Genomic DNA, 27,376 nt, shown 5'->3' with positions numbered 1-27,376 from the left:
GGAAAATATTTGTCTGGTTTGAAAAGAAGTAAAATTTGTCTTTTGAAATGCTGGCACTAGCAGACAAATCTCTCATTACTCCACTCCCCTGTTGCTCCCCTGTGTCCCTGTGATTTTTCAGCTACTGTTCCTTCTCAAGAGCTTAGAGACTGAGTGCTTGAGAGTTCACTTGTAGAAAGTAATATACAAAAAACTGGATTTTAATTCATCTTCTGCCTTCAAGTACTTTGTTCTTTGAGGGTGCTTGTTGCACTCTATTTGCACATGACTGTTTCAGTGGCGATAATGCTTTGGACTGGCAGCAGCTGCCCAGATGAGAGCTGGCAGTGCAGCACAGTGACTTACCCACAATAAGAGGAGTTCTCCACCCCCAACCCTGTGTCAGGAACACTGGAACAAGTTTTTAATCTCTTGAATGCAAAGGTTGTCTGGTCTCTGTGGTAGCACAAAACCCATCCCTGACAGAAGCCCAAATTAGCAATAAGGTTGTTGCAAGCAAAAAAACTCAGAACTCAGGCTCTCTTCTTCAGTTATTTATATTTGGTCAGTTAAGCTTATCTCTGAAAAAATAAAACCTCCATGTAAATGATCATGAGGGGGAGAGGCAGAAAGAGAAAGCTCAGCAGCAGCAAGAAGAAGATGGTGCCAAAGCAGAGCTGGGGATGTGGCCGGGGTGTTGGTGGTGCACAGGTCTGGCAGGCAGGAGGTGATGCCACTTCCAACTCTGTTGTGGGTGTGACTGAGTGTAAGTGGCTTCTGTGGAATCTGTAGATAATGCCCCTGAAATGTGGTCACTTGTGCTGTGAAGGAGATGCTCAGGCCCTTGGCCACAGCAGTGCCTCTTGGCACAGTGTGGTTTGGAGATCACAGAGGGAGGGAAACAATTCTGAAAGAAGAAGGTTTTGCAGTAACACATTTCTTTTGAGCATCTATTCCACCTGTCCAAATCTACCAGGTTCAGTCCATTGTCAGATTCTGGCACAATTAGGTTTGCCTGGAGCAGCTCTGGACTTCTTTGGGCACAGCTGGCTGATCTTCACAGAGGTAACATGGTCTGCCCAGCCTGGTAACCCAAAATTTGCTGACCATCTCACCTGGCAGAGCAGCACTCCTTGTTCTTTGCCAGGTGGTATTCCATTTTTTTTTTTCCATAGGAGGCTATCTCATTTAACAGCTTTTGAGAGAGGCAAACACATTTGTGTGTGGTTTAACTTAATATCCAGGCTGCAGAGCTGAAGTGAAGGCACTGATCAGTTCTTACAGTTGAGATAACATTCAGAAAACAAATTAGAGTTTGCGGTTGGTACGGATCCAGGCAGAATTCACAAAATTGAATAGTATTTTCAAGTTGAATGTGGACAAGCTTATTATGGATGCAGAGAAACCAGGCATGTATTGAGGAACTAGAGATATTTGTGATTTTTTTTCTTATTAGTATAGAGAGGCAACCATTTTATGGTCTCCTGTATTTGTAATGTGGGTTAGAATTACTGGCAGTGGCAAGGAGGTACTTGGGAGGAACAAAGCCTGAGAGTAGTGGGCTGGGTTTTATCTGTTGCAGAAGACCAGTGTGCAGCTGGCTGGTGAAGCTGGCTTTCCCAGTGTGGCATGGTCATGATGTTCCCGGTCTTTCCTCAGGGCAGAACCATAAATTTTTATCTGTCTGAAACTGTGCTTGAGGCACATGAAGAACAGTCATGTTGTTGTTACTGTGACTGGTGCATGCTGGTGCAGAAATAATACAGGATTACAGGAGGAAGCTGTGCATTTTCAAAGTGTTTGCTGTTTTGCTCCCCTTCTACTCTGCAATCCTTCAAGTGCCCCCCCCCCAAAAGTGCTCAAGATTTGATGTCAGGTGCTGCCTTCACGGGGCAGCTGTGGGAGGTGGGTGGGAGATTGGCAGTGGGATGTTGGGTGGAAATGGGAGAGATAGTTAGTTAAAGCTTCTTTAATGGGGGTGAACGTGTGTGCAGAATGGTTATTTTACAAAGAACGTGTACACGTGGGCAGGAGTGTTGTAGATAGAGGTGTGTTTGTGTTTTGAGACTTGCAGAGCTTTCACATCTTAGTCCATCTTTGTTTCTCCCTTCATCATCTCCCAGAAAAATAGTTCTTAAATTGGCTTTCTGCCCTTTAGATCAGGATGGGACACTCCCTAATGTAAAGCCTAGAGATCAAAAAAGATGGCAGGTGACAGATCTATTTCCATTCTCTGATTTTTTTGCACTCTTTAACATCAAATAATCCTTGTAATTTTCCAATGAGCTGGATTACATCTGTGTGGATCAGCATCCACGTGTTCAAGTTGTCGTTACAGCTGTGAGAAAGACATTTCCTTCAGGGAAAAAAAGCACAATCTCAGTGGCTGGGTCTTAAGTGTCATTCTGATTTTCTATCACCTGAGGATTTGAGCAGCCCTGCCGCTCTGGAGTATTGAAATGAACATAGATTTGAAAGTATTTTTATATTTAGAGGCATTGATTCTAATATAATTTCTCTACAAATTAAAACTCTCCTTGAAAAAGATTAAACTGTCAGTGATAACATCTAAGTTCTTGTTATGTCTAAGAGGAATAAACGCTGAAGTTACAGAATTGTCTGGAGGCTTATAAAGTAAGAGGGGGAATTAATGATATGAGAGAGAATGGGTAAAAGTATTGGATAACACATTTTTTTTGAATTGGGGGAAGTGGAATGAGTTGAATTAAGAGGTTTATGGCCAAAAAGAATACCCATTAGTCTGATATAACACAAAAATACAGTTTTAAGAGAAATCTGCCCAGTGACTCCATAGACTCTTTTTAATAAGATATCAAATATTGATTTAAAGACACTAAGTAACAGACAATGTATTGGTTTCCCTGGTTAGCCATCCCTATTAAAAATATATATTATTTCCATTTCATTGGATTCACCATGAAGTGAAGCTATCAGGTTCTCTCTACGCTTTTGTTTGCTGCATTAAAGAACCATTTAGTGTCAGATTTCCACCAAAAACCCAGATCAAATTGCTTCTGCCCTTTCCATAGCAAATGAAATAGTTTGATTTCCATTAATTTCTCAGAGGAAGATGTGTTTTTTCAGACCATGAATCATTCATGGAAATCTTCTCACCACTTTCCTTAATTTTCAACAACACTGTCATGCCTGCCCACCTCACCTGGGTGTGTTATCGCTGTAGGGGTCTCATCAGCGCTGCCTTCAGGGACAGTAGTGTTTCTTTAGTCCTTCCTACACAATGATACATAAAGAATCTGACTGTTCCTTGGTTTTTTTTTTCTCCCCACAGCATTAAATTAGAGGTAACCCTTAGTTATTAGCTGTGACCTCCTCACAGACACTGTCTCCCGGAAAGTACCTGCTGTGTTTTGTACCTGAGACTGCTCTGCTCTCTGGGATCTCTCACGGTGCATTTGAATTCATAGGGAATGATTGTGCCTGGCACAATCAGATTTCTAAGCTATCTTTGTGGGCTTTATTGTTTGCTACAATTCTGCCTTTGTGTTATCTGCATATTTTAGTAAGGTTGTATTATTTTCTTATGTATCTTAGAGAATGTGTGCTGCATACGATCGGCCAAAGAAGCAATTCTTGTTGGGAAAGTAACAGGGAAATGTCACTATTAGTTCCTCAGCTTTTGGGCCATTTAAAAACTGCCATAGTCTGATTTTGCATCATGCTGGTTTTAAAAGAAAATGGGATTTTGATACCGAGGCAAATATATTACAGAATTCCTATTCTGTTGTGTCAACACAGTTATCTTAGTTAACTAGACTTGAAATCTCTTCAAGTCTGTTTGACAAGACCTGTTTTCCATGAAATTGTGTTACTTGCTTTTTCTGATATTTTCTTCTAATGGACTTATGTATCAACCCTGTCTTGTGAGTTAAGGAGATTCAGTTTGCTGCATTCTGGAAGCTTCATGAAAAGCAAACAAGGCAGCAGATAACTCGATCTGTATGAGGCGAGCTGGTTAATCTCATTTTTCAGTCTTCACAGTCTATTCGCCAGGCAGTGCTGTCTCATTCTGACTGCAGTAAAACGTGCAGATCAATACTGCCAATGGGTGATTAGCAATTTGCAAACTCCAGTAAGTGAATACATCCGAGTCAAGGTTTGAAGTTGGAGAAGAAAGTGGAGGAGGAGTGATTGAGCGGGCTGAAATAATGAAAACAGATATTTCCTCTCAAGTGAAATGTAAGCATTGTTGAGCTCTCTTAAGCAAGGCGATGGCAGAGATTTGTACTCCTTTCACAGTGACTACAGAAAATAATATTTTTTTCTGAAATCACTAACATCAAATGTGCTTTTCCTTTATCACCCCTCTTGATCTTTTTTTCCTCTGCTGTTGACCTGCTGGAGGATAAAAATGTCTAAATGTATGCAACTGAGATGTTTATCGTTGTTCTTGAGGCCACTCTTTGCTGGTTCAGTCAAATGAATTCCAAGGTGCTTGTCTACTTCTCAGTTTCAGGCAGAAAATCCCTGTTTTCTGTCAGTATATTCCACACCAAAGACAATTTTGGCGTTCGGCTCATGAAAATAACTCAATAAATACCTTTACTCCCTTGGAGACCCCGTACCACCAAAGAGTGCAGCTGAAGTAGCTGTAATTTTAATGAGTTAAAACTGCATTAAAAACAAAACAGTTAACTGAAATTTGAAAAAGGACCAGGTAGTTCCTACAAGGAAGGAAAATTGCATTCTCCCTAGCAAATGTGGTCTGACCCCTGAAATTCAGGGTGACTGTGTGCTAAAAGATGCCATCTAAAAATCTGTGGTTAGAGAAGAACAGGAAGGCTCTCTTTCAGGTTTGCTCAAATGAACTTGAAAAGATTCCTTCTCATCTGCAGCCAGGCTGTGTTTCCAAGTTATGCATGTGTTGTCTAATTAAAACTTAATGGGAAAGAAGTAACTACCACAGTGCAGGAGCGTGTTGTGGTAGCTGTAGTGTAAGGCTGAGCTGCTCTCTCCTCCCTGGGTTGTTACACGAAGGCTGGAGAATTGGGTTCTCACTGAGAAACACCAGAAAAGTAGAATTTCCCCTCATCCACCATTTTCGTTCATAAAAATGCTGTGATGTATGTTAGCAATGAGGAAAGTGATGATAAAAATCAAAGCCTGAGTTTTATGCAGCAGGGAAGTATTGTGTTTTGAAGGAGGTTTTGTAGGGTCTTAACAGTTTAGAGATTGACCTGGCAGTCATAATTCTGGAAAAACCTGGCAGTGAAATTTAAAATCATTGCCCCTTCACATCTCTGTGCAAAATGTGCTGGTTGCTCTCCAGTCCATTAGCACAGTGACGTAAAACTGGTGAAATAAAATCAAACTGGAGGCAGGACAGTTGTATTTCAGACCATTAAGTCATGCGCTGAGGATTGGACAGTTGTGTCTACTAAATATATTTCAAGGTAGATTCAAATTGGGTTTGGCTCAACTTCACAGCAGTCTAAGCCTGAATAAGGAAAATGTGTTGTTGGGGTTGAAGTGATGTAAGTCAGGTTTAGCATGTTTGACAGAGACATTTTGCTAATGGGTTGGTGATCCCAGTGTGACTTTATAAAGCAGTTTCCTATGTCTTTGGTTCAAACTGCATTTACTTGAAAAGACATGAATAGTAATTGAAGCTTTGCAGGCAACCAAAGAAGTATTTTCCCCCAGGGAAAGCCAAGAAGGGAAGTTTAAGCAGATGGTTGTGCTGATGGAAGTCCCCATGTGAACAGTCTCACCCAGCACGTGGGGTATGAAATGTTGGGGGGTGTAGTTTATGTCACCTACAGAGATGCTGCTGAAATTGTGAAAACTGTTCTCTTGCCAGAGGTGGTTTTCTCTCTGTCATAGGAATAGAAGGGTTTAAACTGAAATTTTGCTCCATTTCCAAGACTCAGGTGAATTCCTTGTGCCATCTGTGGATGGCTGCTCTTTCTCTCCCCTCTGCTTCATCTTACCCTGTGATGTTACAGCTTGAAATTCCCCTTTCACAGCCCAGGAATTTACTCCTATGTGGAGACTTTCTGGGTCTTGTCTTGGTTGGGCAAAGCACAACCAAGTTACCAGCTCTTGCTTTCTCAGGCCATATGTAACTAGTGAGGGTATTGATTTAGTTTTGATGTGATGTAGTTTATAAATATGCATGAGGATTTAGGGTTATTTAACTGTGCTTGTTAATTCTCCTTGCATTGCTGACTCTTCTTGTTGAGGGTTTCTTTGTATGCACAGCAACCTCTTCCATGACAGCCCTGTTCTCACTGCCTGGGACATCTCTAATGTTTGTTAATCCCAAGTCTGTAGAAACTTTTAATATTCAAGGAGTGAAAGGAGACAAAGAGATGCCCTTCTGCATAGGGACCAAGGGAGCAGAGTTCAGCTCTCCAAGGAATTGGATGAGGAAACCTGGGGCAAAAAGATAACCATCACAAGGTGGGGAGGAGGAAGGAGATGGAGGAGACCTTTTTCATGCTCCTAGAAAAGGAGAAAAGGGCTCTTTTCATCAGGGAACCTACAACTTGCTTAAACTTAAAAAATAATTAACCTCATAAAATGGTGAAAAGGGAGGGAAAACCAAACATTTGTCTATTTGCCCTGAGGAGATAGAAGAGAATGTACCACTGAATCGATATTTGGATGTTTTAGACACTCAGGTCTCTTACTTGAGAAAGAGCAGAACAAACAGAAGAGGGTTCTGCTGCTCAACAAAGCTAAGGGAACCTGCAGTGGCTCCTCATGGTGAGTAATGTAGGTGACTGCATGGATAAAAGGATAGTATATACATGGATACATGTTTTTTCTGAGATGTTGGAAGCTTTCTCACTTTTCCCTCTATGCAATTATCCTTCACTAGAGGATTTTCTACCTGTACCTGGTTGGACTTTGAGGTGATATTGGGGAAGATGAGCTCTCCCCAGGGGCAAGACAACCACTACATCACTGTGAAGTGACAGTAACAAAATGAAAAAAACCTGGCAGTTGTGCTGTAGCTGCTCTTCCCCTCAGTGTGTGGCAGGGACATGTTTTGTTTTCCTCCTTTTCCCGTCTGCTTGGCCACAGCAGAAGGCGTGTGGGAGGCGATAACCCTGCGCAGGGAGAGGCTGCACTGGAGCTTGTTTAACCTGCAACACATTTGCTGTAAATCCCACTCAGATACTGCCCAGCTGCTCCAGGAGACTGTCAGAAATGAGTCCTCCAAAGCACTTGTGTCTGTCACGGTTTCTGTGCGATGGGAAAGGGAACTTGACTTGCTCTTTGAGTGGAAATGCTTCCAGTTTGAGGCAGGAATCTGGTCATGGTGGTGGGTTAGCTCAGGGGGGCAGCCAAGGCTGAGGGTGCTCATTCATTCACTCAGATGCAGTGGGTTTGCTTTGTACCCTGCCAGGTTGGAATTAGACAAGGACATATAATAGTACTTTTCTATGCATTAAATTACAGGATCAAAATGTCCTGGTGCACTTAAAGCCTTTAGAGAGTCAGCATTGCTGTTGTGGTTGACCTCAGCATCCAGCCTGTGCGCTGTGTTTGCTGTACAAATACATAATGTGATCGACAGCACTTCTTGTATCTTGTTTTTAAGGCTTTTATATGCTCAGATGAACTTTGATGCTTCCATGAAGGCTTTTACATAATTTTTAATTATGCATCTTTCTTTTTATACCAGATAGTATCTAAAAAAATACCCGTAGAGGTTTTGCTTTTTGCTAATGAGATCCATTAACTGGAAAATCCTATTACATTGCAGTTTCACTTTGCTTTATAAAGTCTTGAAAGCAGGACCTCTCTGTCATACTTCATTCTGACTCTTCCCTTCCTATCTGGATATTGAGGGTCCTGGTCTAGCACAGCCAATTTGTGTTGCTTTTCTCATCTGGGATCTCTCCTTGAACTACCATCCAAATTAATTCCAAAGTCGAGCTTTAACAGGAAACACAGAATTATGGAGGCATTAAAGCAGGATTTATAGAGCATTGTCAGGAAGGAAAGCTTTGAGTGGCTGAATATCTGAATTGGAGTGAATACTACAAAAAAAACCTCACTTCAAGTGTCTCTTGTCTTTCTGGTCTGCTGAACAGTAACTGTATGTGCATGTTGCAGAATAAAAAAGAGAGCAGCAAAGAAATAGTTAAACTTTTTGGTAAACTGTGTACTTCTCTTGAAAACCTGGATTTGGTCTGACACCTCTCAACAATATTCTCAACCAAAGTTACTTGTTTTGTATGGGAAAGTTGATAGAATGGTTTTTTGAAATTCAGATCTGTGAGAGCCAGCATTTCTCACCACATAAAGTTAAGACTTATCTCTGAAAAGGAATTTTTATAACTCACACTATAAGCTCTTTGGGGCTGTTTTCAGAACCTATGTGCTTTTTATTTTCAGTGTCTTTATCAGAGGTTTTTGAACCAGCACAGGTCTCCTCTGCACGCTACTAGACTGTAAATAATAGCAACTTTTTATGGACTTTGTTCTCAGGAAAGACAGGAATCCTTGACTTGAAAAAAACTAGTGTAGAAACCCTGGAATTCAAGTCTCTAGGTGGTAACGAACCATCCTAGAGCAGACTATGATTTTCTTCCATTTCAATAAAAGGAAGAGCAGCAATTGAAAAGGACAGTGAACATTTGGATGCATTTTTTCTTTTAGATTATCCCAGCTTCATGCCATTCCATGTCTCTCCGTCCTGACTCTTAACCTTCTTGTCACGTTTGTTTGCATCCCAGACCTCATCTGAATGCCTCACTCAATGCAAATTACAGCCTTGCATCCTCCAGGGAAGAACACGTTTGAAAGAGATACAGAAAACAGGTCTCCTTTTAAAACTGTACCTGAAGGGCTTCCACACCACTGCTAAGACATTTTATTTTATTACTCCCATTGTAGCAGTGTCCAAAATGTGTTACATGTTGTACCCAGAGATATGGTCTGGTGTTAGAACAGTGTGATTAGGGTGATTAGAGCTTTTTTTGTCTGTGATACAGCCTAACTCCAGCCACCTCCCCTGTCTCATTGCTAATTTGCTGTAGATGCTGTGGTGAAAGAGGCCATAGGGAGGAATATCAATGAGTGTGGATACTGTGGAAGATCTGCTCAGGAAGGAACAGAAAAACCCCTGTAGAAGGCTTTGTGGGAGGAGCAGCTGTTCCAGGTGGCCTTGCTAATGGAGTGGGGAAGGTGGTGTGGGATTACTCATTGCTCCTGAGAGCAAGGGTGTGGAATCTGTTGTGCTGGGGGTGAAGAGGCATAACTCAGGCTAACACAGAGTGTCTGCACTGTTCTGGAAGTGACTGACGTGGGTGTTCAGGAGGCCAGCGGTGGAAGGTTGCCTGCATCAAGGTGTATGAATAAGAGGTAGCATCACCTGGGCAAAGAGAAAGATCTTCCTGTTTTGCAGAAGTAGCAGGTGTTGTGCTAAGAACTGGCTAAGATAACGATGGAAAGGTTGCCCAAGTGAATTTCTGCTGCCAGGTTTCAGTGCTGTGTGTGTGCAGATGCACACACAAAAAAAAAAAACATGGAGAGAGAAAAAGGGTAGGGAAGTGCCATGAGACCTGGTGGGAACAAATGAGCCTTTTCCCAACATCCAGCACCTTCTGTTTTTCATTCCCACCTCCCCCCCCAACTGTTTCTGATGTCAAGCATGCACATACTGGCAAAGCTACAAGGAGCAGGTGGTGGTTGTTGCTTATTTGTTAGTTAGCTTTGTCTCATCTTTGCAATCCATTTTTGTTAATACAGCTCCTGTTCCACAGGCTTTAAAGATCCCTTGGTGTGGTTATCTTGTGTAACAGAGGGAGCTGGGGCTGGTGAGCGTGCTGTGCTTTGTGCCCTGGGTACAGAGGGAATTCTTTGGGATGCAGTTTACTTTGGGTATTACTCTAATCACTTTAACAAGCCTGAGCAAAGAAACAAAAAGAATAAAACCAAGAAACAGAATTTCCATTAAAATGGCATTTCCTGAGGTGGGATTAAGCTTTCTGAGGCTGCCTTGTACTGGGTACAGAAATTTCTCCAATAGCCTTCTGCATGAGAGAGTTGAGTAACCAATTTTTTTTTTTTTAACTGTTAAAGTTAAAATTTAGGAAGATCAGGAGAAGCTGCCCACCTGAATAACCAGGCAGACTCTAGTTAATAAGCTACTACTACAAGAGCTGTAGTTGTTGGGGACCTTGCATGTGCCTTTCAGGTGATAAATTCCAATTTTGCCTTCCCGCTGTTTTTTTCTTCTCCATCTTTGAGTGAAATTTCCAATGGGTATTGATGCAGGACTAACAGCAGACAATTCTTGACATAAATGCTGAGCCATTAACTGTAAGCTGAAGATAAACACATTCAAAGACAACTTCTAATGATATGTGACTTGTCTGCTTTCATAATTCAGTGGAAGCAACGGGGTGTTCATTAGCTGTGTGCAAAGCCTGTGTGGCTGTGTTTACCCACAAATACCACATGTTTGCAGCGAAGCCAGGCAGTCATTCCAGAAACCTCAAGCCTTGGGAAAGGCATGCTTGAGCTGTGTAAAGGATCCATGGTCAGGAGGAGGCGCTGAATCCCAGGAACAAACCCGCAGGTCCCCAAAAGCAGTGTCAGCTCTTTTAGCATCAGAAACATGGATTTTGCAAGAATTCTGTAGCTGAAGCTTGCCACAGTAAAAGACCAGCCAGAAACCTTGAGAAAGATTTTGTCCCATTTTGGCCTATCTTTGGGGGATTCAAGATGTGCCACCTCTGTTTTAGACCAGGATTTACCAAAGTGTACCACCAGGCTGTGCCAGCAGTGAAGTACCATCCCCTGCTCAAGAGTTCAAAAGTTCAGTTTTGGACACTGACCACCTGCATATTCCAAATTACTTGCTGTGTGTTAGTGTTTACAATTTAAGCTACTCTTGTGCCTACAAGAGGTAGTAAATGGAAGTAAGAGCATTCCCTGGCCAGTTGGATGCTTTTCAAACGTGTCTCTTCCACCATCCCCCCAGCTGATGCTTTATGTTTTATATCTGTACATAAGAAACTTTCCCATCTGTCTCCTACAGCTAGATGCAGTCTTTATTTCAACAATTCTTCCAAGGTAACTACTGACCCATTTAAAGCTGATATTATCTACTAAGCTCCTTAAATCATTTCTATTTAACTTCTCCAGTACTGAATAACATGTCCCAGTCCAGAAACCTTGGAGATTTCTCTCTTAAGAAGTCAGCATGGGAAGAAATTCCTTAGCTCAGGAGGCAGCAGTGTTTGGGTGGCTCTCACTGTGCACGAGAGTCGCGTGAGGAGGAAATGGTCCTTTCCTTGAAGAGCTTCCAATCCCCAGCCTTTTCTCAGCAGGGCCAAGCACAAGCTGTTGTATTGCCAGCCAGCAGTGATTAAGCTCAGCTGTCCATATGCTCCACCAGAATTTATTGTGCTGCTCAGAAATCACAATCTTTTAAGGCTGATAGATACCAAGACTGAAAAAATGAGGTACTTAAGTGCGTGTCAGCCCCATCTATGGGTTTTGATGATTTTGCTTGCCAAAGCGTTAAACAGAAGGAGCTTGTGAGAATGTGAAGTCAGCTGAAAGTTCTTCACAGTGCCTGCTGACATTGTATCCTGACAGTCAGTGCCTCTTTTTGGGATCGATGGACTTTTTTAATTTCATTAGTGATGTTAGATAAACATATTCACACCAATGGAGACTATTCCCTTTGCTAGCAGCTCTACCTTCTGATCAGAAATACCTGCAGCAGATGAGGAGACCTTAAATGGAGTTGTTAAGCACTGAATGTTTCATCAAATGTAAAGTGGTCCACATGGTTTTAAGTACTTTATTCTTACTGTGTGCCTGTGAAAGTGAGTGGAGTAGAGAGAAAAGCTTTTATAGCTCCTGGAGAAAGACATCGCTGAATTGGGACTGTGCAGTTTTCAAACAACCAGGAGGAGAGATGCCAAAATAAGTTCATCCCTTTTCAAGGTGCTGTCACTGGCAGCTTTCATTGTTCTTCTAAACAACTCCTCTTCTAAAGGAAAAGTTTCTGTTTCTCAGAGATTAAAGCAGTCCTGTCTTCATTCATTGCTTTGGCACTTGACTGATTCTTCCCTAATGGGCAGATTACTTAAGAAGTTTTTGAGCTGTAATTTCAACACGTAGACCAACATGCTGACTGTTTGGTGATAATATAGTTTTAAAAAATGACACATAGCATCAGCACAATTATCTCCCTGGGGTGATTTTTTTTCAAGCTGGAAGATGGAAGTGAGAGGGGAGGCAGCAGCATCTGACTTGAGCTTGTACCTCAGTTCTAGATAACAAATTGGCCCTGTTGCAAATTCTTTTTTCCATAGTCTTTTGTCAGAAAGTTTATTGATAGGCAGTCTCACTAAATAGTTCTGCCAGAGTGTGCTTGGAACATACAGCATTAAGCCAATATTTGTGTGTGGCATCTGCAGTGTTTGTCTCACACAGCGACTCCACAGCTGGGGCAGCAGCAATGGGGTGGTTCATGAGTTTCCCTTATGGAAACCCTGGGGCATATGTCTGGAATGCTGAGGATAATGCATCAAAACAACATTATTTTACAAATTGTGGAGCGTATTGACACGTGAAATCAACAAATCATCTCTATAAAATGTCCAGTGCCCTTTTGAGAGCCAAAAACCCAAGGTTTTGCTGCCTTAAACACCAAATCAACTAGTTAACATCTTGCTTTTCAGGAATGAGTAATTCACTTTAAGTGCCAACCAGGTTTGGTTGCAATCAATCAAGGTATTTATTGCTTCCCCCTAAATTGAAGGTCTCTGTACATTTTTTTGAAAATCTGAATTACTTGTTCAATGTTATTTTTGAAAAGAAGAATCAATGAACACCAGCAGTTCTCTCTAGTCCAAGTAATTTAAAAAGTAATTTACTCTTCAGAATCTCTACAATTTCTGGTTTTTAAGGTAAAATTTCTGGTATTTTAAGGTTTTTTAAGGTATTGGAAAGCAGGGGTAAAGAGAGGATGCTGCTGAGAAACTGGCAGTAATGTGTTATTTTTGCTTTCTGAGACACTGGCTGTGATGTGCTGATGAGCAAAACAAGCTACCAAGTTACTGCTGAATGAGCCAGGGATGGGATGGCTTTCCAACAGAGCTCTGTAGGTCACACATCAATTGCATTGCCCAAATGTCCCACATTTCCTTCTAAAGGCACCATGAGCTTAAATGGATTTGGTCAAAGCTCCCATTCAGGCCAAGTTTCCGAACCTGCAGCACGATTTTCACGCTTCTTGGAGAAACCAGGGATACATTACCATTTGTTACAAGATGCTTTTTAACTCTGCTAAGCAATACCTCCTTGCATGTGTTGGTTCAGCACAGAAGCAGCATCTGGAGCTGTGCCTGGGCAGCTGTTTGGGGAGTCCCAGCTCCTGTTCAAGGAACGTGGCTGTCTCTTCTGTGCCTGCCTTTCAAATGCCACTGTTTGGTCTTCCTCTTCTGTCACCCAAGATTAGAAATTATTTTCTAAATGGGAAAATCTGTTTTAGGTCTTCTCTCCCAGTGCCTGAAACAATTCTCCAGGCTTCTGCTGCACAACTGAAAGGATAAAATTATGATCAGTAAGACTAATTTATTGTAGGTGGAAGTGCAGTTGACAGAGAAAAACAGCAATTTACATTTTCCAGAATGAAAGGGATTCCAGGAGGATGTTGTTTGCTTTCTTCCGTCCCTGCTTTCCTACCAGCATTAGGGTTTCATGTCCATCAAATGCTAGGGAGATTTTAATGCTACTTTGCTGTCTCCTATATTTAGCAGTTTCCAGCCATGGGTCTTCATAGACCCAACTCTAAACCACTCATTTTCATGACTCAAAGCCACCCTCAACCTTCAGAAATTTAGGAGAACGTTCCAAATGTCCCAAGCTGTGATACTGTTTTGACTTTCTATATTACCTACACATGAGACCCATCCCTTTCATCAGACATTGCCTCTGGTCTGCACTGTTTCCATGGAAAGCTTCCTGCATTTATGTGAAACTCCAGAGAGTGCCAGTAAATTTCCTGGAGACTGCTTGGTGTGACTGTGAGGTGGCAGCATGGTCTGGTGGTGAGGAGGAGCAGCTCTGAAGGTGTGTTTTCTTTTCTGCCATGCTGCTGAGGAACCTGGAACCAGAGACTGCATCTTTCCATACCTGCACTCCCCTCACATACTGCACCTTCAGGCTTTGCTGTCTGCTTTTTTGGGCTTTAGCTGGAAGTTTCCTGTGGGGTTTGTACAGGACCTGGCAGGCTGGGATCCCTGTCTCACTTGGTTTCTTTTAGGCATTGCTATAATATAAACCAGCTGCACTAATATTTTAGCTGTAGGGAGAAATGTACTGGTTTGATGTGTGCTGTGTAGAAGAAAGAGAAAGCTACTGCCCCTAGCCCAAAAATGTGAGTAGCATAGCAAATATGTTAGTGATCTCCCAGAAATGTTAAATGAGCTGGATTCTGCCACTGCCTTCATTGCACTGTGGGCTTTTAAGAGATTCTCTTGTCTCAGTGAAGCTTCAGACTGATGGGCTGAGGAGAGCTGGTGAATCCTGAAAATAAGGCTGAGTCCTGGTGATGAGTTTTAGAGCAAGCTTTTTCAAGGGGGGCATGTTATGAAAGGGGAGGATAAATGGTCTGAAAGATCTGTAAGAGCCAAAGCACTGCAGCTTCATGGCTGGGCTTTGTAGAAAGGCCATATAGATGATGAAAAAGGGTAAATAACCTGCAGAATAAAAACATTGGTGCAGAGTGGGTCACAGCAGCCCTGGGAGGGAGAGAGCAGCAGTCTCCAGGTGTGCAAGGCTTTCCTCACACAGGGATCCTGCTGCTGTGTCTGCAGCAATGGATCCCTGCACTGGAGCTGGAATGGTGCTGGCAGCCAGCATGAGGAGCTGTGAGCTCTGCCTGACCTTGGCAAGGGAGACAGGGCCAGGGCCCTTCCCAGCTGGTCAGAAGCACCAGCAGCTGCCCAAGGAAGACTGGGATCCACAGCTGACACTGGAGCATCCTCCTACAAGCCAGAGTAAGCCCTGTTGCAAACTTTGGAGTTGAATCTCTTCCCTTGAAAGACAAACATGAGAGGGAGGAGTGCCCTGACCTGTCTGGAGGAGTCCTGGAGTGCAAATAGCAGGAGAAGGTAACGAGCTGAGTGCAAAAGCAGGTTTGTAAATGCCAGTGTGTGTGCTGGGGAAAATATATCTAATGAGCTGGTGTTGCAGCTGTCTTCCTTCTCCCTCTGTTTGATATCTCCAAGATGCTGCTTGTGTCCTTCAGGTCTCACCTGAATTTCTTTTGATCAAGGCTGATGGTGGGATAGTTTCTCCTTTTGGCCTGAGCTGCTTGATTGGCAATTAAGGGAGATTTGTCTCAGCCTGGCTATGGAAATGGGGTCACAAAGCTGTGTTGCTGTGAGGCTGCAGGGCATTGCTGCCCTCCCAGGTGTTCCTCAAGTCACTGAAGTGAGGCTTGGGCAGTAGGAGAACATGCATCACCTGCTCAGTGTGTGGCCAAGGGTTGGGAGACCACGTACTCCTGACTGTGGGGACTGCAAACACCTGGAAAAGGGACTCGAGGTTTCCATGCCTGAGTCTTCCCAGCTCCCTGGAGTGAGCTCTTGGACAAGGACAGACCTCTGGGAGTTCCTCCCACCCCTTTGTGGCCTGGGTCATACACATGTGACCTCCTTTCTCTGTAACTTGCACTTACACTGTGGAACATCTCCTAGCCAGATGCACAGCTGTGGTCACACTGGTTTGTCACAGTAGTTATGAGGAACCACCACACTCCTCTTTTATTTCATCTCTGGGAAGAAAATCCCAGAAGAGCACCTTTGACCTCAATGATAGAAGCTGTTATTCTGTGAAAGCCCACAGATTTGTCCATGCACCCCAGCCCTCTTCCAACAACCAGAGATGCTGGAAGATTCTCCCTGGCATGGCACAGTTATGAAGCTGTTGTCCTTGAATTTGTCAAACCCATTTTTGATGCTGTTGTGTGTCTGTTGCCAGGCTCTGGGGCAGTGAGTTTCAGCAGTTCACTGCCTGATGAAGAGCTTCACATTATGAGAATAGAGAATCTTTTCAATAAAAGATGTTTGGGAGTGGGATTTTCTGGGGTCTCTTACCAGCAATGACCAGCAGTGCAGGATGAAGTCACTCAGTCTCTGCTCTGGTTTGCGTGGAAAAAAACCCCACATAAAATTCTATCACGTCTTTAATGGAAATGAAATGATAAAATTGGGATAATACCTACCTCATGCTGCTCTTGAGGGTTAATTAATGTTTACAAAATCACTTTAGGTCCCGAGATTTAATTGAAGGAAAAATATTACCATATAAAATAGCTTTTTATGCAGGCACTGCTATAGGGTTTCAGCTGGGCAGAGTGCCGTGGCAGCCAGCGTTAGCACATGTTTTACTACATTTATGCTTGTGAGGCTTCCTGTAGTTTATATGAAAATTGTCTCTCTGAAATCACAAATGAAACATCAGTGTTTTCCTATCGCTTTGAAAGAATATTAATTTGCCATCTTAGGGCTTGACTGACTATTGAAGCTGCTGTAAATACAACTCTCCTCTGAGAAAAAAGGAATGGAATATCTGTTCCCTTGCTTGGGATGAGCTGATACAACTTGCTGATGACTCCACCTTTGGATGCCATAGATGTTGCTGGCTCATATGAGCAATAAATCAGGCTGGCACTGGGTGTCCTGCTGTAGTTTAAGGGTGTGTTTGGGTGTTCATTATAATCTCCTGCCATCAAGAGATTTTAAATACAGCTATAAAACTTCATTTCTGGAGTTAAATTTGACTGTGGAAGTATCAGCCAGGGAATGCGTTCTGTTAAGTGGGGTGTTTCAGTAGGGTTTTTTGGTTTGGTTATTTTTTGTTTGTTTGCTGTTGCTTTGCCTTGTTTCAACCCTTGTTTCAAGGGTTTTTTTGAAGATGGAATAGCAAGAGAAGGGGAAACAACACAAACTTTGTCACTGCATAAATGTCACCTTATTTCTGCTGTAACATTTTTTTATTTCGCAGAGTGATACAAGCCGGGTGAACTTGGAGGTTGGATTGGTTACTCAGTGTACTTTTGGCTTTTTTTTTTCTGCCACCCAGGGTGACTACGACCCCAGCAGAACCAAAGTTCTCCATTTCAGCATGAACCCAATGAGTTTGGCCAAGCAGCAGCGCAAGGAGGAGCAGCAGCAGCTGCAGGAGGAGTGTGAGAGGCTGCGGGAGCTCGTGCGGGTGCTCAAAGGAGGTGGCTCCATCTCGGGGAATCTGGAAGGAGTTGGGGGTTTTCAGTCCCCACAAGAAGTTGCAGGTAGGCTGCTGGCTTCTGGTCCTGGGGATGCATTTATTCATCTGTGTTGCCAGAGGAACTGAGTGCAGAAGCAGATGGAGGCATTGCAGACAGTGTGCTTGATGGAGTGGTTATATGGAAAACGAAAAAAGCAGGGTTGATGCAGGAGAGAGTGGATGTGTGTTGGCAATCCTGTGGCAGCATGGTAGAGGGTGGGTGGTAAGGCTAAATAATAATAATTCATATCATTTGCTCATGATGAATGAAATACCAACAGCCTTCATAGGCTGGTGCTGTTGACAGAGTGAAAGGAAATATTTCCTTCCTTTCAGGGCTGGTTTAGCCCTTGAGGTAGTACAGACAGCAGGAAATAACTTTCATAGCTGCAGGGAAGCAAGTGGTTGAAATCTTTTCAGACCTGGCTTAAAACAAATTAATATTGTTTATCAGTATATATGTGCCCCATTAATCACAGCTGCATTCAATACTCCATGAAGGCAGAGTACATCTTTCACTGAGCTAAATACGTTTCACAGAATCTGTGGCACTCCAGTGCAGTCTGTCTTCCTTTCACATACGTGAGTGACACTTTTTAGGACAGCAACCCCAAAAATCAGCACCTCCAGACATGCTCTCAGACTCTCAAAATCAAGGTAAGGATATCAATAAAGCCTAACCCATCATCTGTAACGCTGTGAGAGACCAGGCAGAATCAAGTTATGCTGAAAAGCCCTGGAGAAGTTAATGCTGTAACTCTCTCATGGCCTCAGAACAATTTGTTAGAGAAGAGAAAAGTGAAAGAGAACTGAAGGTCTGTGTGGAGCAAAGCTGGTGTGTCCCAACTGCATGTACTTGGTCAACGTCTGGGGGTCAGGATCCTCCATCAGATGAGACTGAAAGAGCAGAGCTTTACCCAAAGGTCACAAGTGCTGGAGACTTCAGACCCACCAAAGGGCAGAGCCCTGGTTTAAAGAAAATGCACAGAAGAAAACATCATTCTCTGTTATGAAACAGAAATTCTCAGAAAGTAGCTTGTCTGTTTTCCCATCACTCAAACAATGGCACTTTATTACTGCTGAGAATGTGTTTGTTCCAGTATCTCATAGTGGATTATGGTACTATATAGCCTTAAAAATATGATGGTGTGAAGTGCAGATGGGGTGGTTTATAAAGTGAAGAGCTCACTGCACGTTGCAAGTAAGTGACAGTTCTGTCACTCCTGTTAGTGATGCTCTAACAGATGCATAAGCATGGAACACTTGGCAAACATTTAAAAAAAACTATTATTAGTATCTTCCACTCTCAGACCCCCAGCAGGCAGTTCTTGGGGATAGCTCTTGCAGTGCAATTGCAATTTGAAATGCACTGTGTTGTAGGTGTTTAAATTGCAGTAGATGCAGCTGCCCAGTGCCCTTGTCTGTCCTTATGCCCTGAGCACCAGGCACATCTGATGCTGCAGGTCCAGGGCCCAGAGGCTGCAGAGGTGGGGTCAGCCCCGTGTCTCTGTCACTGATGGATGAACCTCTGGGGTATCATCTGCAGTAATTAGACCATCTCTTCTGGGGGAATGTGCTCCTCACGTGTGCCTCTGTCATGTGGTAGAATTATTATTCTGCTGCCTTTCTGTGCAGCTGCTTTTAGCTGTTTGTGAGGTGCCTCTGTGCTGGGATGTTACCAGGTTTGTCGTTAGCTCAGAAGGGATGCATTTTTAAAGCTGTTTTCTCTTCTGCCTTTGATTCCAACAGGAAAACAAACAGCTCGCTGGGTTTCAGGGTATTTCCAGCCTCATGTATATGATGCTTTTTTTTTTTCCTTTTACCCCAGTCCCAAGCTACATCATTCTGACTTCTGGTAACTAGCTCAGATGGAAGAGAGCATCACATTCAGAACTTAGGAGGGTGGGAAGTACTTAGTGTCGTTTACCAAAGTCACAGGAGGGCCCTTTGGATTCTCAGAGTGCCTATAAGTGCATCTGGAAGTGATTCTTGTAAACAAAATGGGAAAAAGCTGTTGAAGGCTGGAGCAGTCCTGTGGATGACTCGCTTTGAGGACAGGGTGAAGGTATAGGAAGCCAGGTTATGTGGAAAGATCTTGGGCATTCTTGTAGCTGATGTGCTTGTGTGCATCACTGTCATGCGCAGGGTACATTGTCATAAAGGCACCTAAACTCTCATTTCTGCTGCGGGAGCATTCAGCAGCACAGTCAGATGCAAATGTTGGGATGTGAAGAGATGCTGAGGGGGTGTTACAGTGCTGACCACAAGGTTTCTGGGTTATTCTGAGTTGGCTTTAAATTAGCAAGGTGAATGCCAGACTTGGGCTCCTTGTTGGGGCAAGGAGAGCTCCCAGTGGGTTTGGGGCAGCTGATCAAGTGTGCTGTGCAGGCTGCATCCGTTTCTGCATTGACTCCATTCTGCATCTGCAGTGTGGATGCAGCAGCTGTTCAGCAGTGGCTCAACAACATGGATTCGTGCGGCCAGAAAACTCACACTGTCTCCTTCTGGATAAGACATGGAAGATCCAGCTTTTGCTGTTTTCTTACCTCTGCCCACAGGAACAGCTGCCACATGCCTTCTGCTTCAGTGTATTTTCAAGGTGTGAAGTGGGGAGCGTGTGGCAGAAACTCTCTCTGCTTTGTTTGTCACTGTCCAATTGGCTACCCCAGGGAGGGAGGTTTGTTGTGCATGATAAGGGAGCGGATTTCTGTGAGCTTTGTGAAGCTGTTTCTGTACAAAAATAACAAGAATTGGAGTTTTTCTTGCACCCCTCTCTGTCAGCTGCAGTCCCCATCTGTTTATCTTGCTCATTTGTGTGATACACACAGGAGGCAAATTCACTTCTCTGAGCTTTTGAGGTGGGAGGTCCCTGGTGTCAGAGCAGAATGGGGTGAAGAGAGAGCAAGGACAGAGTAGGAAGAGTGTGGATAAAAGCTGGGAGTACGACAGAGGTCATATGTAAGTTTGCATTTTGCCTTTAGACAGATAGAGGTAAATGTAAGATTTTATTGTCCTGTTTTGCCATATAACCTGACTGGCTGCTTGGCGAGGTGAGGGATTTGGGTAGCCTCCAACCAGCCAGGTTTGATGCATCCAGCAAGCTTATGTGGTATGCAACAGCTATGCTTATGGTTCACAGAACTATAATTATACCAACCAAAAAAAGGCATTAAGGACAATGATGTTGATGGTTTTGATAATAATGTATTGGCCATTGTTAAATCCCTTCATTGGACTGGAGTGCAGCACATTTCTTCTGATTGTATTTCCGACTCCTGCGTAGGTAATAAGAAAATTATTACTGTGGACGTTAAAGCTCATTAAATGTGACTCTATTAAAAATCAAGGTTATGCTGGACTTTAAATCTCTTTGAGCATAACTGCTGGAGGCTGCAGCACAGCCTGGCAACCTGCCACGTGGTTCAGTGGCCCTTTCCTCTCATTTATGCCATAATAGTCTCTGTTCAGATGAGGACCTATGGAGAGCTGTAACAACATCCCGTCCTTTTCCAAAATACAGATTGGCAGTGCAGGCTCCTGGGGTGCTGGGGGGGCAGGGCTGTAGGTGCTGCACTCAGGTGTGGGCTGGAGCTCTGTGAGTGTTGTGCTCCTCTGCTGGGTTGTGTAAGAGCAGGGAGCACCAAGGTCAGACAGCCATATGGGGAGAGACTCCGAGTCCTCCTGCCTCAAAAACAGGGATGCAGATTGTGACAGCTTTGGAAAGGTGGCACAGGGCATTGCTGCACAGATCTGAAATCTGTTCCAGTTCTGCATTTCCCTTTCCCGTGCTCTTCACACCTTCCCTCCACTGTCCCTTCTGTATTTCAGTCTGCATCTTCTACTTTTTTTCTCCCATCTCCATAGCTTTTCCTATTTTTTTTCCATTTTTCTCCAGGCCATTTCTGTTTAGATCTTTCTTCTTTTGCCCTGTGGGGTCCTGGTAGACCTCTTGATTTCTGGCACTGCTAGAGATGGATTTGGGTCTTGCTTGCAAGCAAGTATGTAGGTGGCAGCTAAAAGCATAGGTAGAAATGAGAGAATGGTTCAGGTGCTCCTTATCTCCATTTGTGTTCCTATCTTAAAGGTAATGCATCTGAAGGTAGGAATGGATGATCCATGGAAGCTGGTTCCTGACTAAAGGCATGTAGTAATGCAAATTTTCCATGAGCTCTGATGATTTATTGCTATCCCATAGCTACACCACAGTGTTCCTTTCTTCATGCAGCTTCTCCCTGTGAGAAAGAGGAAAAGTGCTTTTAATATTCTTTCTGGTGAGAGAGAGGCTGGCACCCCTACCAGGAAGGAAGACGGGGAAATCAACTCTGATTTCAACCATCTGTGGAGAACTTTGGAACTATTTTCCAGAGCATAATCCCACCAAAAAGAAAAGCTGTTCATCCATCTCAATGGTTTCAGTGTCCTTTTCCCCTTGATAGGAAAAAAGTGGGAAAAGGGGATCTTTGATGAAGGACTGGAGAGTCTCACTCTGAGGCAGGTGTTTGGCCCTAACACAGATGCTACACCTGGCATTCAGCAGGGGCTGTCCCCAGCATCACAGCCATGCCAGGGCCTTGTAAAATCTATTTAATTGGATTTAAATTGGGTAATGAATTAATATTAAAATAATCTAATCTTGTTGAAGTGACAAGCCAGGGACAGTAAAATTTGTCATTGTCCCACTGTGCTTGTGCTTCTGATGAATGTGTTTCTGAGTACAGAAGGTGACAAAAAAGGAGCAGATGGAGTTTAGAAGTTGCTGTTCTCCATCCACAGTTGTCTGAGCTGTTGGTGCTTGGAAGCCTTGGTGCTTCCTGCCATCTGTGTAGGGAATCCACACATGATGAGGGCTGCACCTGTGAAAGAGAACCAAGTCCACCTGATGGAGGATCCTTCCATGACCTCAGCTGCTGGTGGGTGCACATGTGGCAGAGCAGCCTCCATTCCTCACTTTGTGCCAGTGCTCTCAGCATCCCACTGTTCAAATGGGCTCGGGCCAGGTGAGTGCACAGAGGGCAGCTCTCCTTCAGTGTCATCCTGAAGCACAGGAAGGATTCATTAGGTGGCCCTTCTGTCACTTATGTTTAACCTGCCAGTTCCCCTTCGCTCGTTCTGAAGGAATCGCCTTTGTTCTAAAGAGACACAAAGGTCCAGGGCATTTGCTGCCTTCAGATGTTAAGGGACTTATGTTAAAAGCAGGATGTTAGCCTTTGTGCCCTGCCTGTATCTCAGTAAATTGCTTTCTGCATATCCCAATTTCATCTGAAGTTAATAAACAGCTTGACTTTGCCTCTGGTGCTTTGCTGTGCACTGATGAAGGTCTGTCCTCTTTCACTCCAGAGATGGCCACATATCCTTGATGGGGGAAGAAATCCTCCCCTACTGCTACCTACATCCAAGATGCTGCACAGCATCAGTGTGCAAACCACAAATGACATGGAAAGCAGCACAAGGGATGAGAGTTATCAGCAGCACAAGGGATGAGAGTTATCCTGACCCACTGGGAGCTGCCTGCCCTCCTGTGCTGACTCCACAGCCTCCAAGGGGCAATCCCTCCAGCTCCCAGCTAATTCTCATTATTATTGTTTTTATGGTGCTACTTTCTCTTCTGCAAGACATTTAGACCAGTCTGGGACCTGAATTGTATATTAAGACTGGGAATAAGCTGATAGTTTAAATAGAGCTTACTTTGATTCCCTTCATTATTATCCATATCCCTTTGTCTCAGCCCAGCACTAGAGATAGCCAGGTGGTGCTGCTAAATATACCTGTTTTCATAAATAGCTCTAGCTGAGTTGTGATCTCCTGTACTTCATATTGACAGGGTTACAGTGGTCAGGGGAGAGTCCCTAAATGGTGTCAATGGATTTGGGCAGTGCAGCTGTAAGGGGAAAATACCTTGAAGCTTTTGTGTGTTCTGATTCAGCAACAGTGCCTTTGATGGTAAATGTTCTGCACTACTGAAATCACTGCAGGCACCTGTAAAGGTCCTGGCTTGAATGAAAGTCCAGTATCTCAAAAGGGCTGGAAGAAATGTTTTCTGGTCTTAAAAGAGAATTTGCTTTAATCTTACATAGTATTCATCATGCAGAAAGATTCCCAAGATTTTTTCTTTTTTGGAGATAACACAGATACGAAGTCATGCAGCACTGAGGATATTGCAAACAGTGTGCCCTGCCTGTGGCAAGATGCCATGAGTCTGTTGAACAAGCAGAAGCTTGCCCTGAGCTCGGTGTAATCTGTGTGCTGCGAGAGGGCCAAAGGTTGCTGACCCAACAAACCCCCAAGGATGCCTGAAGCTGCAGCTTCTTGTGAAACTGGGATGGGATGTGCCACTGAGACATTGTTAGAACTTTCAGGCTCTGTCTGCTGTCCGGGGAGCCAGAGGTTTGTAACAAATTCTGTAAAGTAGTTCTGTTGTAGCTGGTGAATGTGTAAAACTTGGTGTCAGTCAAAGGTTACTATCCAGACTATACTTAGCCTTCACAAAGAGCAAAAAAAGCTGCAGGATTTCTTCCTGCCCTCCTTTTCTACCAATTTCACATCTGAAGTTCTTGGAGAACTCAATATTTCTGGTTTTCTAAGAGGCAGCCTGTGAACCTACATAATACTTCCATACAGCTCCAGCAAGACCTACAAGGGTTTTTGTTAAAGCATCTTCTGCCCTCTTCCTAGGCACTGTGTAGAAATGGATTACAAAATAGTTAGTAGAAGCTTTGTTCCATAAAAAAAACCATTTTTGCAAAGAAAAAATAGTAAAATAAGTTGTGAGAGAGAAGGAAATGGAAAAGAAAATAAAAATGTATATGTGATGAGGAGCACCAAATTTAAACACAACTGCGACAGCATCTGCAACGGTTTCTGTAGCAATATGAGGAAGGAGGCTCCCAAGGGAAGATCTCTGGGCTTATTGATCCTGACTTGAGTCTTGGTGTAATGGAAATGAGTAGCACTGCAAGAAAATACAGCTGAGGAGAAAGCTGCTGGTTTCCTGGGCAAATGCATTTTCCTTACTCAGTCCTGACACAGTAAAGGCGTGCTGTTACATCTGGAGAAGAAGAAGCTGCCTTTGCTGAGGTAGGTGGGAAGGTTAGAGGTAGCTGAAACCATTACAGATGAGGAGAGAGCAAGGTTAGAGGTGCCTTCAGGGAGCAGATAAATCAAGAGAAAATGTGTAGAGAAACCTGGGCTGACAAGGAGTACTCTGTCTCCTTCTGTATGTGGCTGTGAAGGAAAAACTGGTAATAGAAACAGTATTTTTAAGCCTGATTACTTGGGATTCCAGTTCCCAGTCCGTCAGTAGCTGAGTGAAATGCAAAGTGAGCATGTGGAAGAGTTTTTCTCACTACCAGAAGAAACCCCCAGAAGCAGCTGTGCTCCTTCATTTCTACTCAGGGGACGTTCAGAGCCTTTGCAAGGAGAGAAGTCAATGATCTGCAGTAGGATCTTTCTCTTTGTGTATTAAATCCTTCCCACCCACACAGTCCTTGTAAAACACCACCAAATTTGTACTGTACAGAAACTGCCACACGAAAGGTAACACCCTTCATGGCCACAGTCCTTCTACATCCCTCAGGTTTTTCAACATCCCTCTGTGCTGATGGTTTCTTTATCAGCCAGAGACAGGCCAGCAGCTTGTTGAGCTTTGTTTATGATAAACTTTGGAATTTCTGTTTTGGGATATTTGAGTTGATCTCTCATTGCTTGGTTGTGGCCTCCTTGGTGGCTGGGATGCTCCTGCTAGATCCCTCCAGCCCTGAAGGGGAGGAAATGCAGTATTATCTGCAGCTGCCCTTTGGCTCCTGCGGGGCTGTGCTGTGAGCTGCCTCTGACAGCACTTGGCATCATGGAGCAGCTTTTGATTAGGCCTGAAGTGCCACAAGGCCTCTGGATGTACACAATTGAAAATGCTCTTTCATTCATCAGCAGGATTGAGAAGAAAGGCTTGTGCTGATGTCTCAAATTCAGGCTGACACGATTTCCCTGACATCAGAAAATCCAGCCTGCCAGCGTGGCGGAGCGCTCCGGCAGCAGAGAGCCTCAGATCTCTGCTCTGCATCTTGTCAATGTATTGCTGCTCCTGGAAATTAAAGCCTGATGCCTCTGTGAGCTGGTAGAGTGGTAGAAATCCAGTGGAGGAACTTCGCAAGGAGTGTCAAGGACACTGGGAAGTCTTAAAAAGCTTTGTGCTGGCAAGGCGAACGTCCCCTTGGTTGGGGCTGTTTGTTGGATTCAGGAAAGGTTAAAGGAATGGGAAAATACTGAACTTATTTACACTTTCCCACTCCATACCATCCAAGATGGTTTTCCTGTTGTGATCAGCTCATAATAGGAAAAAAATGACTGAATTTTCTGCTTTTCTCTGGAGTCCTTGTATCAATTTACAGGCGGCCAGGAGCTGACATCTGACTGTCTTCACAGGATAAATCAGGGCTCCTTAACACTGACTCCCAAATGAGGTGGGGTGAATGTGTGGAGACTGAGAAATAAAGTCTGTCTCCTCATACCACATTTTAAAGGGACAACATGCAACTAAAATTTGTAAGGCAAAGGATAACTTTTGGCATGGACTGTTTTTCTGCTTCATCTCCCTGTCTGTGGGAAGCTGTTTTTTTCTGAGAAATACTGTTGTGCAGTTGACTTTCCAGTTTTTCTTTTCACTTAGGCTGATTATTTAGGAGCTGTAAATGAAGTAAAATAAGGTTCAGTATTTTAGAGCGGCGGCTGTATTTAAGAAGTTTGTATTTGATGAGTAAGTTGATGACATTGCATTATGTGAATTTGATGTGCAAAGTTGTCACTAGAGTATAAACATAGTGACAGCAGGACCAGCAATTCCCAGCCTAATCAAGTAAGCAGAGTCACACATTCTTTGAGCTATAGCGTAATAGAGACTGATTTACATATTAAAATGAGAGAAGCTACACAGATCCAACAATTAAGTTGATATTTTAATTGCCTAAAAGTCAGGAAATTCAAAGTTATGTTGCCTGCATCAGTTAATTTGTCACCCACATCTATTTGTGGTATTTCCAATGACTTTATTTGGTACAAAACTACTGTGGATTTAAATACATTAAATGTTAGCTGTGGATGAAAGGGGAGCTTTGGATTTGCTGGTTTAGAAAGCAGACTAAGAGAATTGAGGATTCAACTCTTGATCTGTTTAAAAGTAGTACAAACAAATTTCAGGTAATTTCTTTCTTAATATTCTGGTAGACACGTTGGGAGGGAGGGAGAGGGAGCTATATTCAAATGCAATGAAAAAAATTCTCATTGATCTCAATAGACCTTGAATTGTATCCTTAACTTCTTGTTTTCTTTGTAAGGAATAAGCTTTATTTAATTGCAAATTCACACAAATGCACTAGTAGCGCTAAGAATTACATCAATATATGGATTCTGTCCTTGATGTTTATGCTGGTTTCACGGGGCTGATCTTGCATTCAGATAAGCTCTCAGTATACAGCTCCCTTATCTCCCCATGCTGATGTTCTGATATATGAATGCTTGTTCCCTGTGCTCACAAAAAGCTATTCACATGCCGAGTCTGACGATTTTTTTATAATCCTTCTTTGAATTAGACTACAAAAAGAATGTGTTTGAAAAGGTTAACTAATGGATACATTTTTCTCCCTGATGAGGAAAAGAAAAATGGTGAAGTGCTGAAAAATGGTCAAGCAGAGTTTTGATCACGCTTTTCTAATCAAATACTTTCTAGGTAGTGAACAAGTAGGAGAAATGTTAATCCATACTGGATTTATTTGGAATGGAGAACATCTATTTGGAAAGCAATCAGCATACAAAAGCAGACACTTGTAATTATTTTGCTGTCTTAATCATGGCACTGACATCAGTACCATGATGTGGTAGAGTTGTGATATCCTTTAGAATGTGGTGCTGACATAAGGATGTCGGCAGGAAGGGAGAAACGCCTGTCTTAGCATTTTCACCCCTATCGACCTGGCTTGCTAACACCCATGTGTTAGGTCAGTAAGCAGATGCAGTGCTCTCTGTGCTGCTGGCTGTGGTCTGGGCACCTCATGCTGCTGGTTCTGTTTCGTGCCAGGGGAGCAAAGGCATTGTTAAATCCTAGCAAGTCCTAAAATGC

At 43.3% G+C, this 27,376-nt stretch overlaps 1 protein-coding gene across 3 annotated transcripts in view; it reads left to right on the top strand.

Annotated features, from left to right (window-relative positions):
- The window catches only part of MAD1L1 (mitotic arrest deficient 1 like 1), a 348,651-nt gene that overhangs the window by 208,194 nt on the left and 113,081 nt on the right, over positions 1 to 27,376 (top strand). For all 3 annotated transcript variants that reach the window (XM_038151270.1, XM_038151271.1, XM_038151272.1), the window contains one exon: positions 17,086 to 17,293. In XM_038151270.1, coding sequence (XP_038007198.1) covers positions 17,086 to 17,293 — 208 coding nt within the window. The remainder of the gene's footprint in view (positions 1 to 17,085; positions 17,294 to 27,376) is intronic.

This window comes from Motacilla alba, chromosome 14, assembly GCF_015832195.1.
Source record: "Motacilla alba alba isolate MOTALB_02 chromosome 14, Motacilla_alba_V1.0_pri, whole genome shotgun sequence".
NCBI lineage: Eukaryota > Metazoa > Chordata > Aves > Passeriformes > Motacillidae > Motacilla > Motacilla alba.
This window is presented reverse-complemented; position numbering and strand designations above follow the sequence as displayed.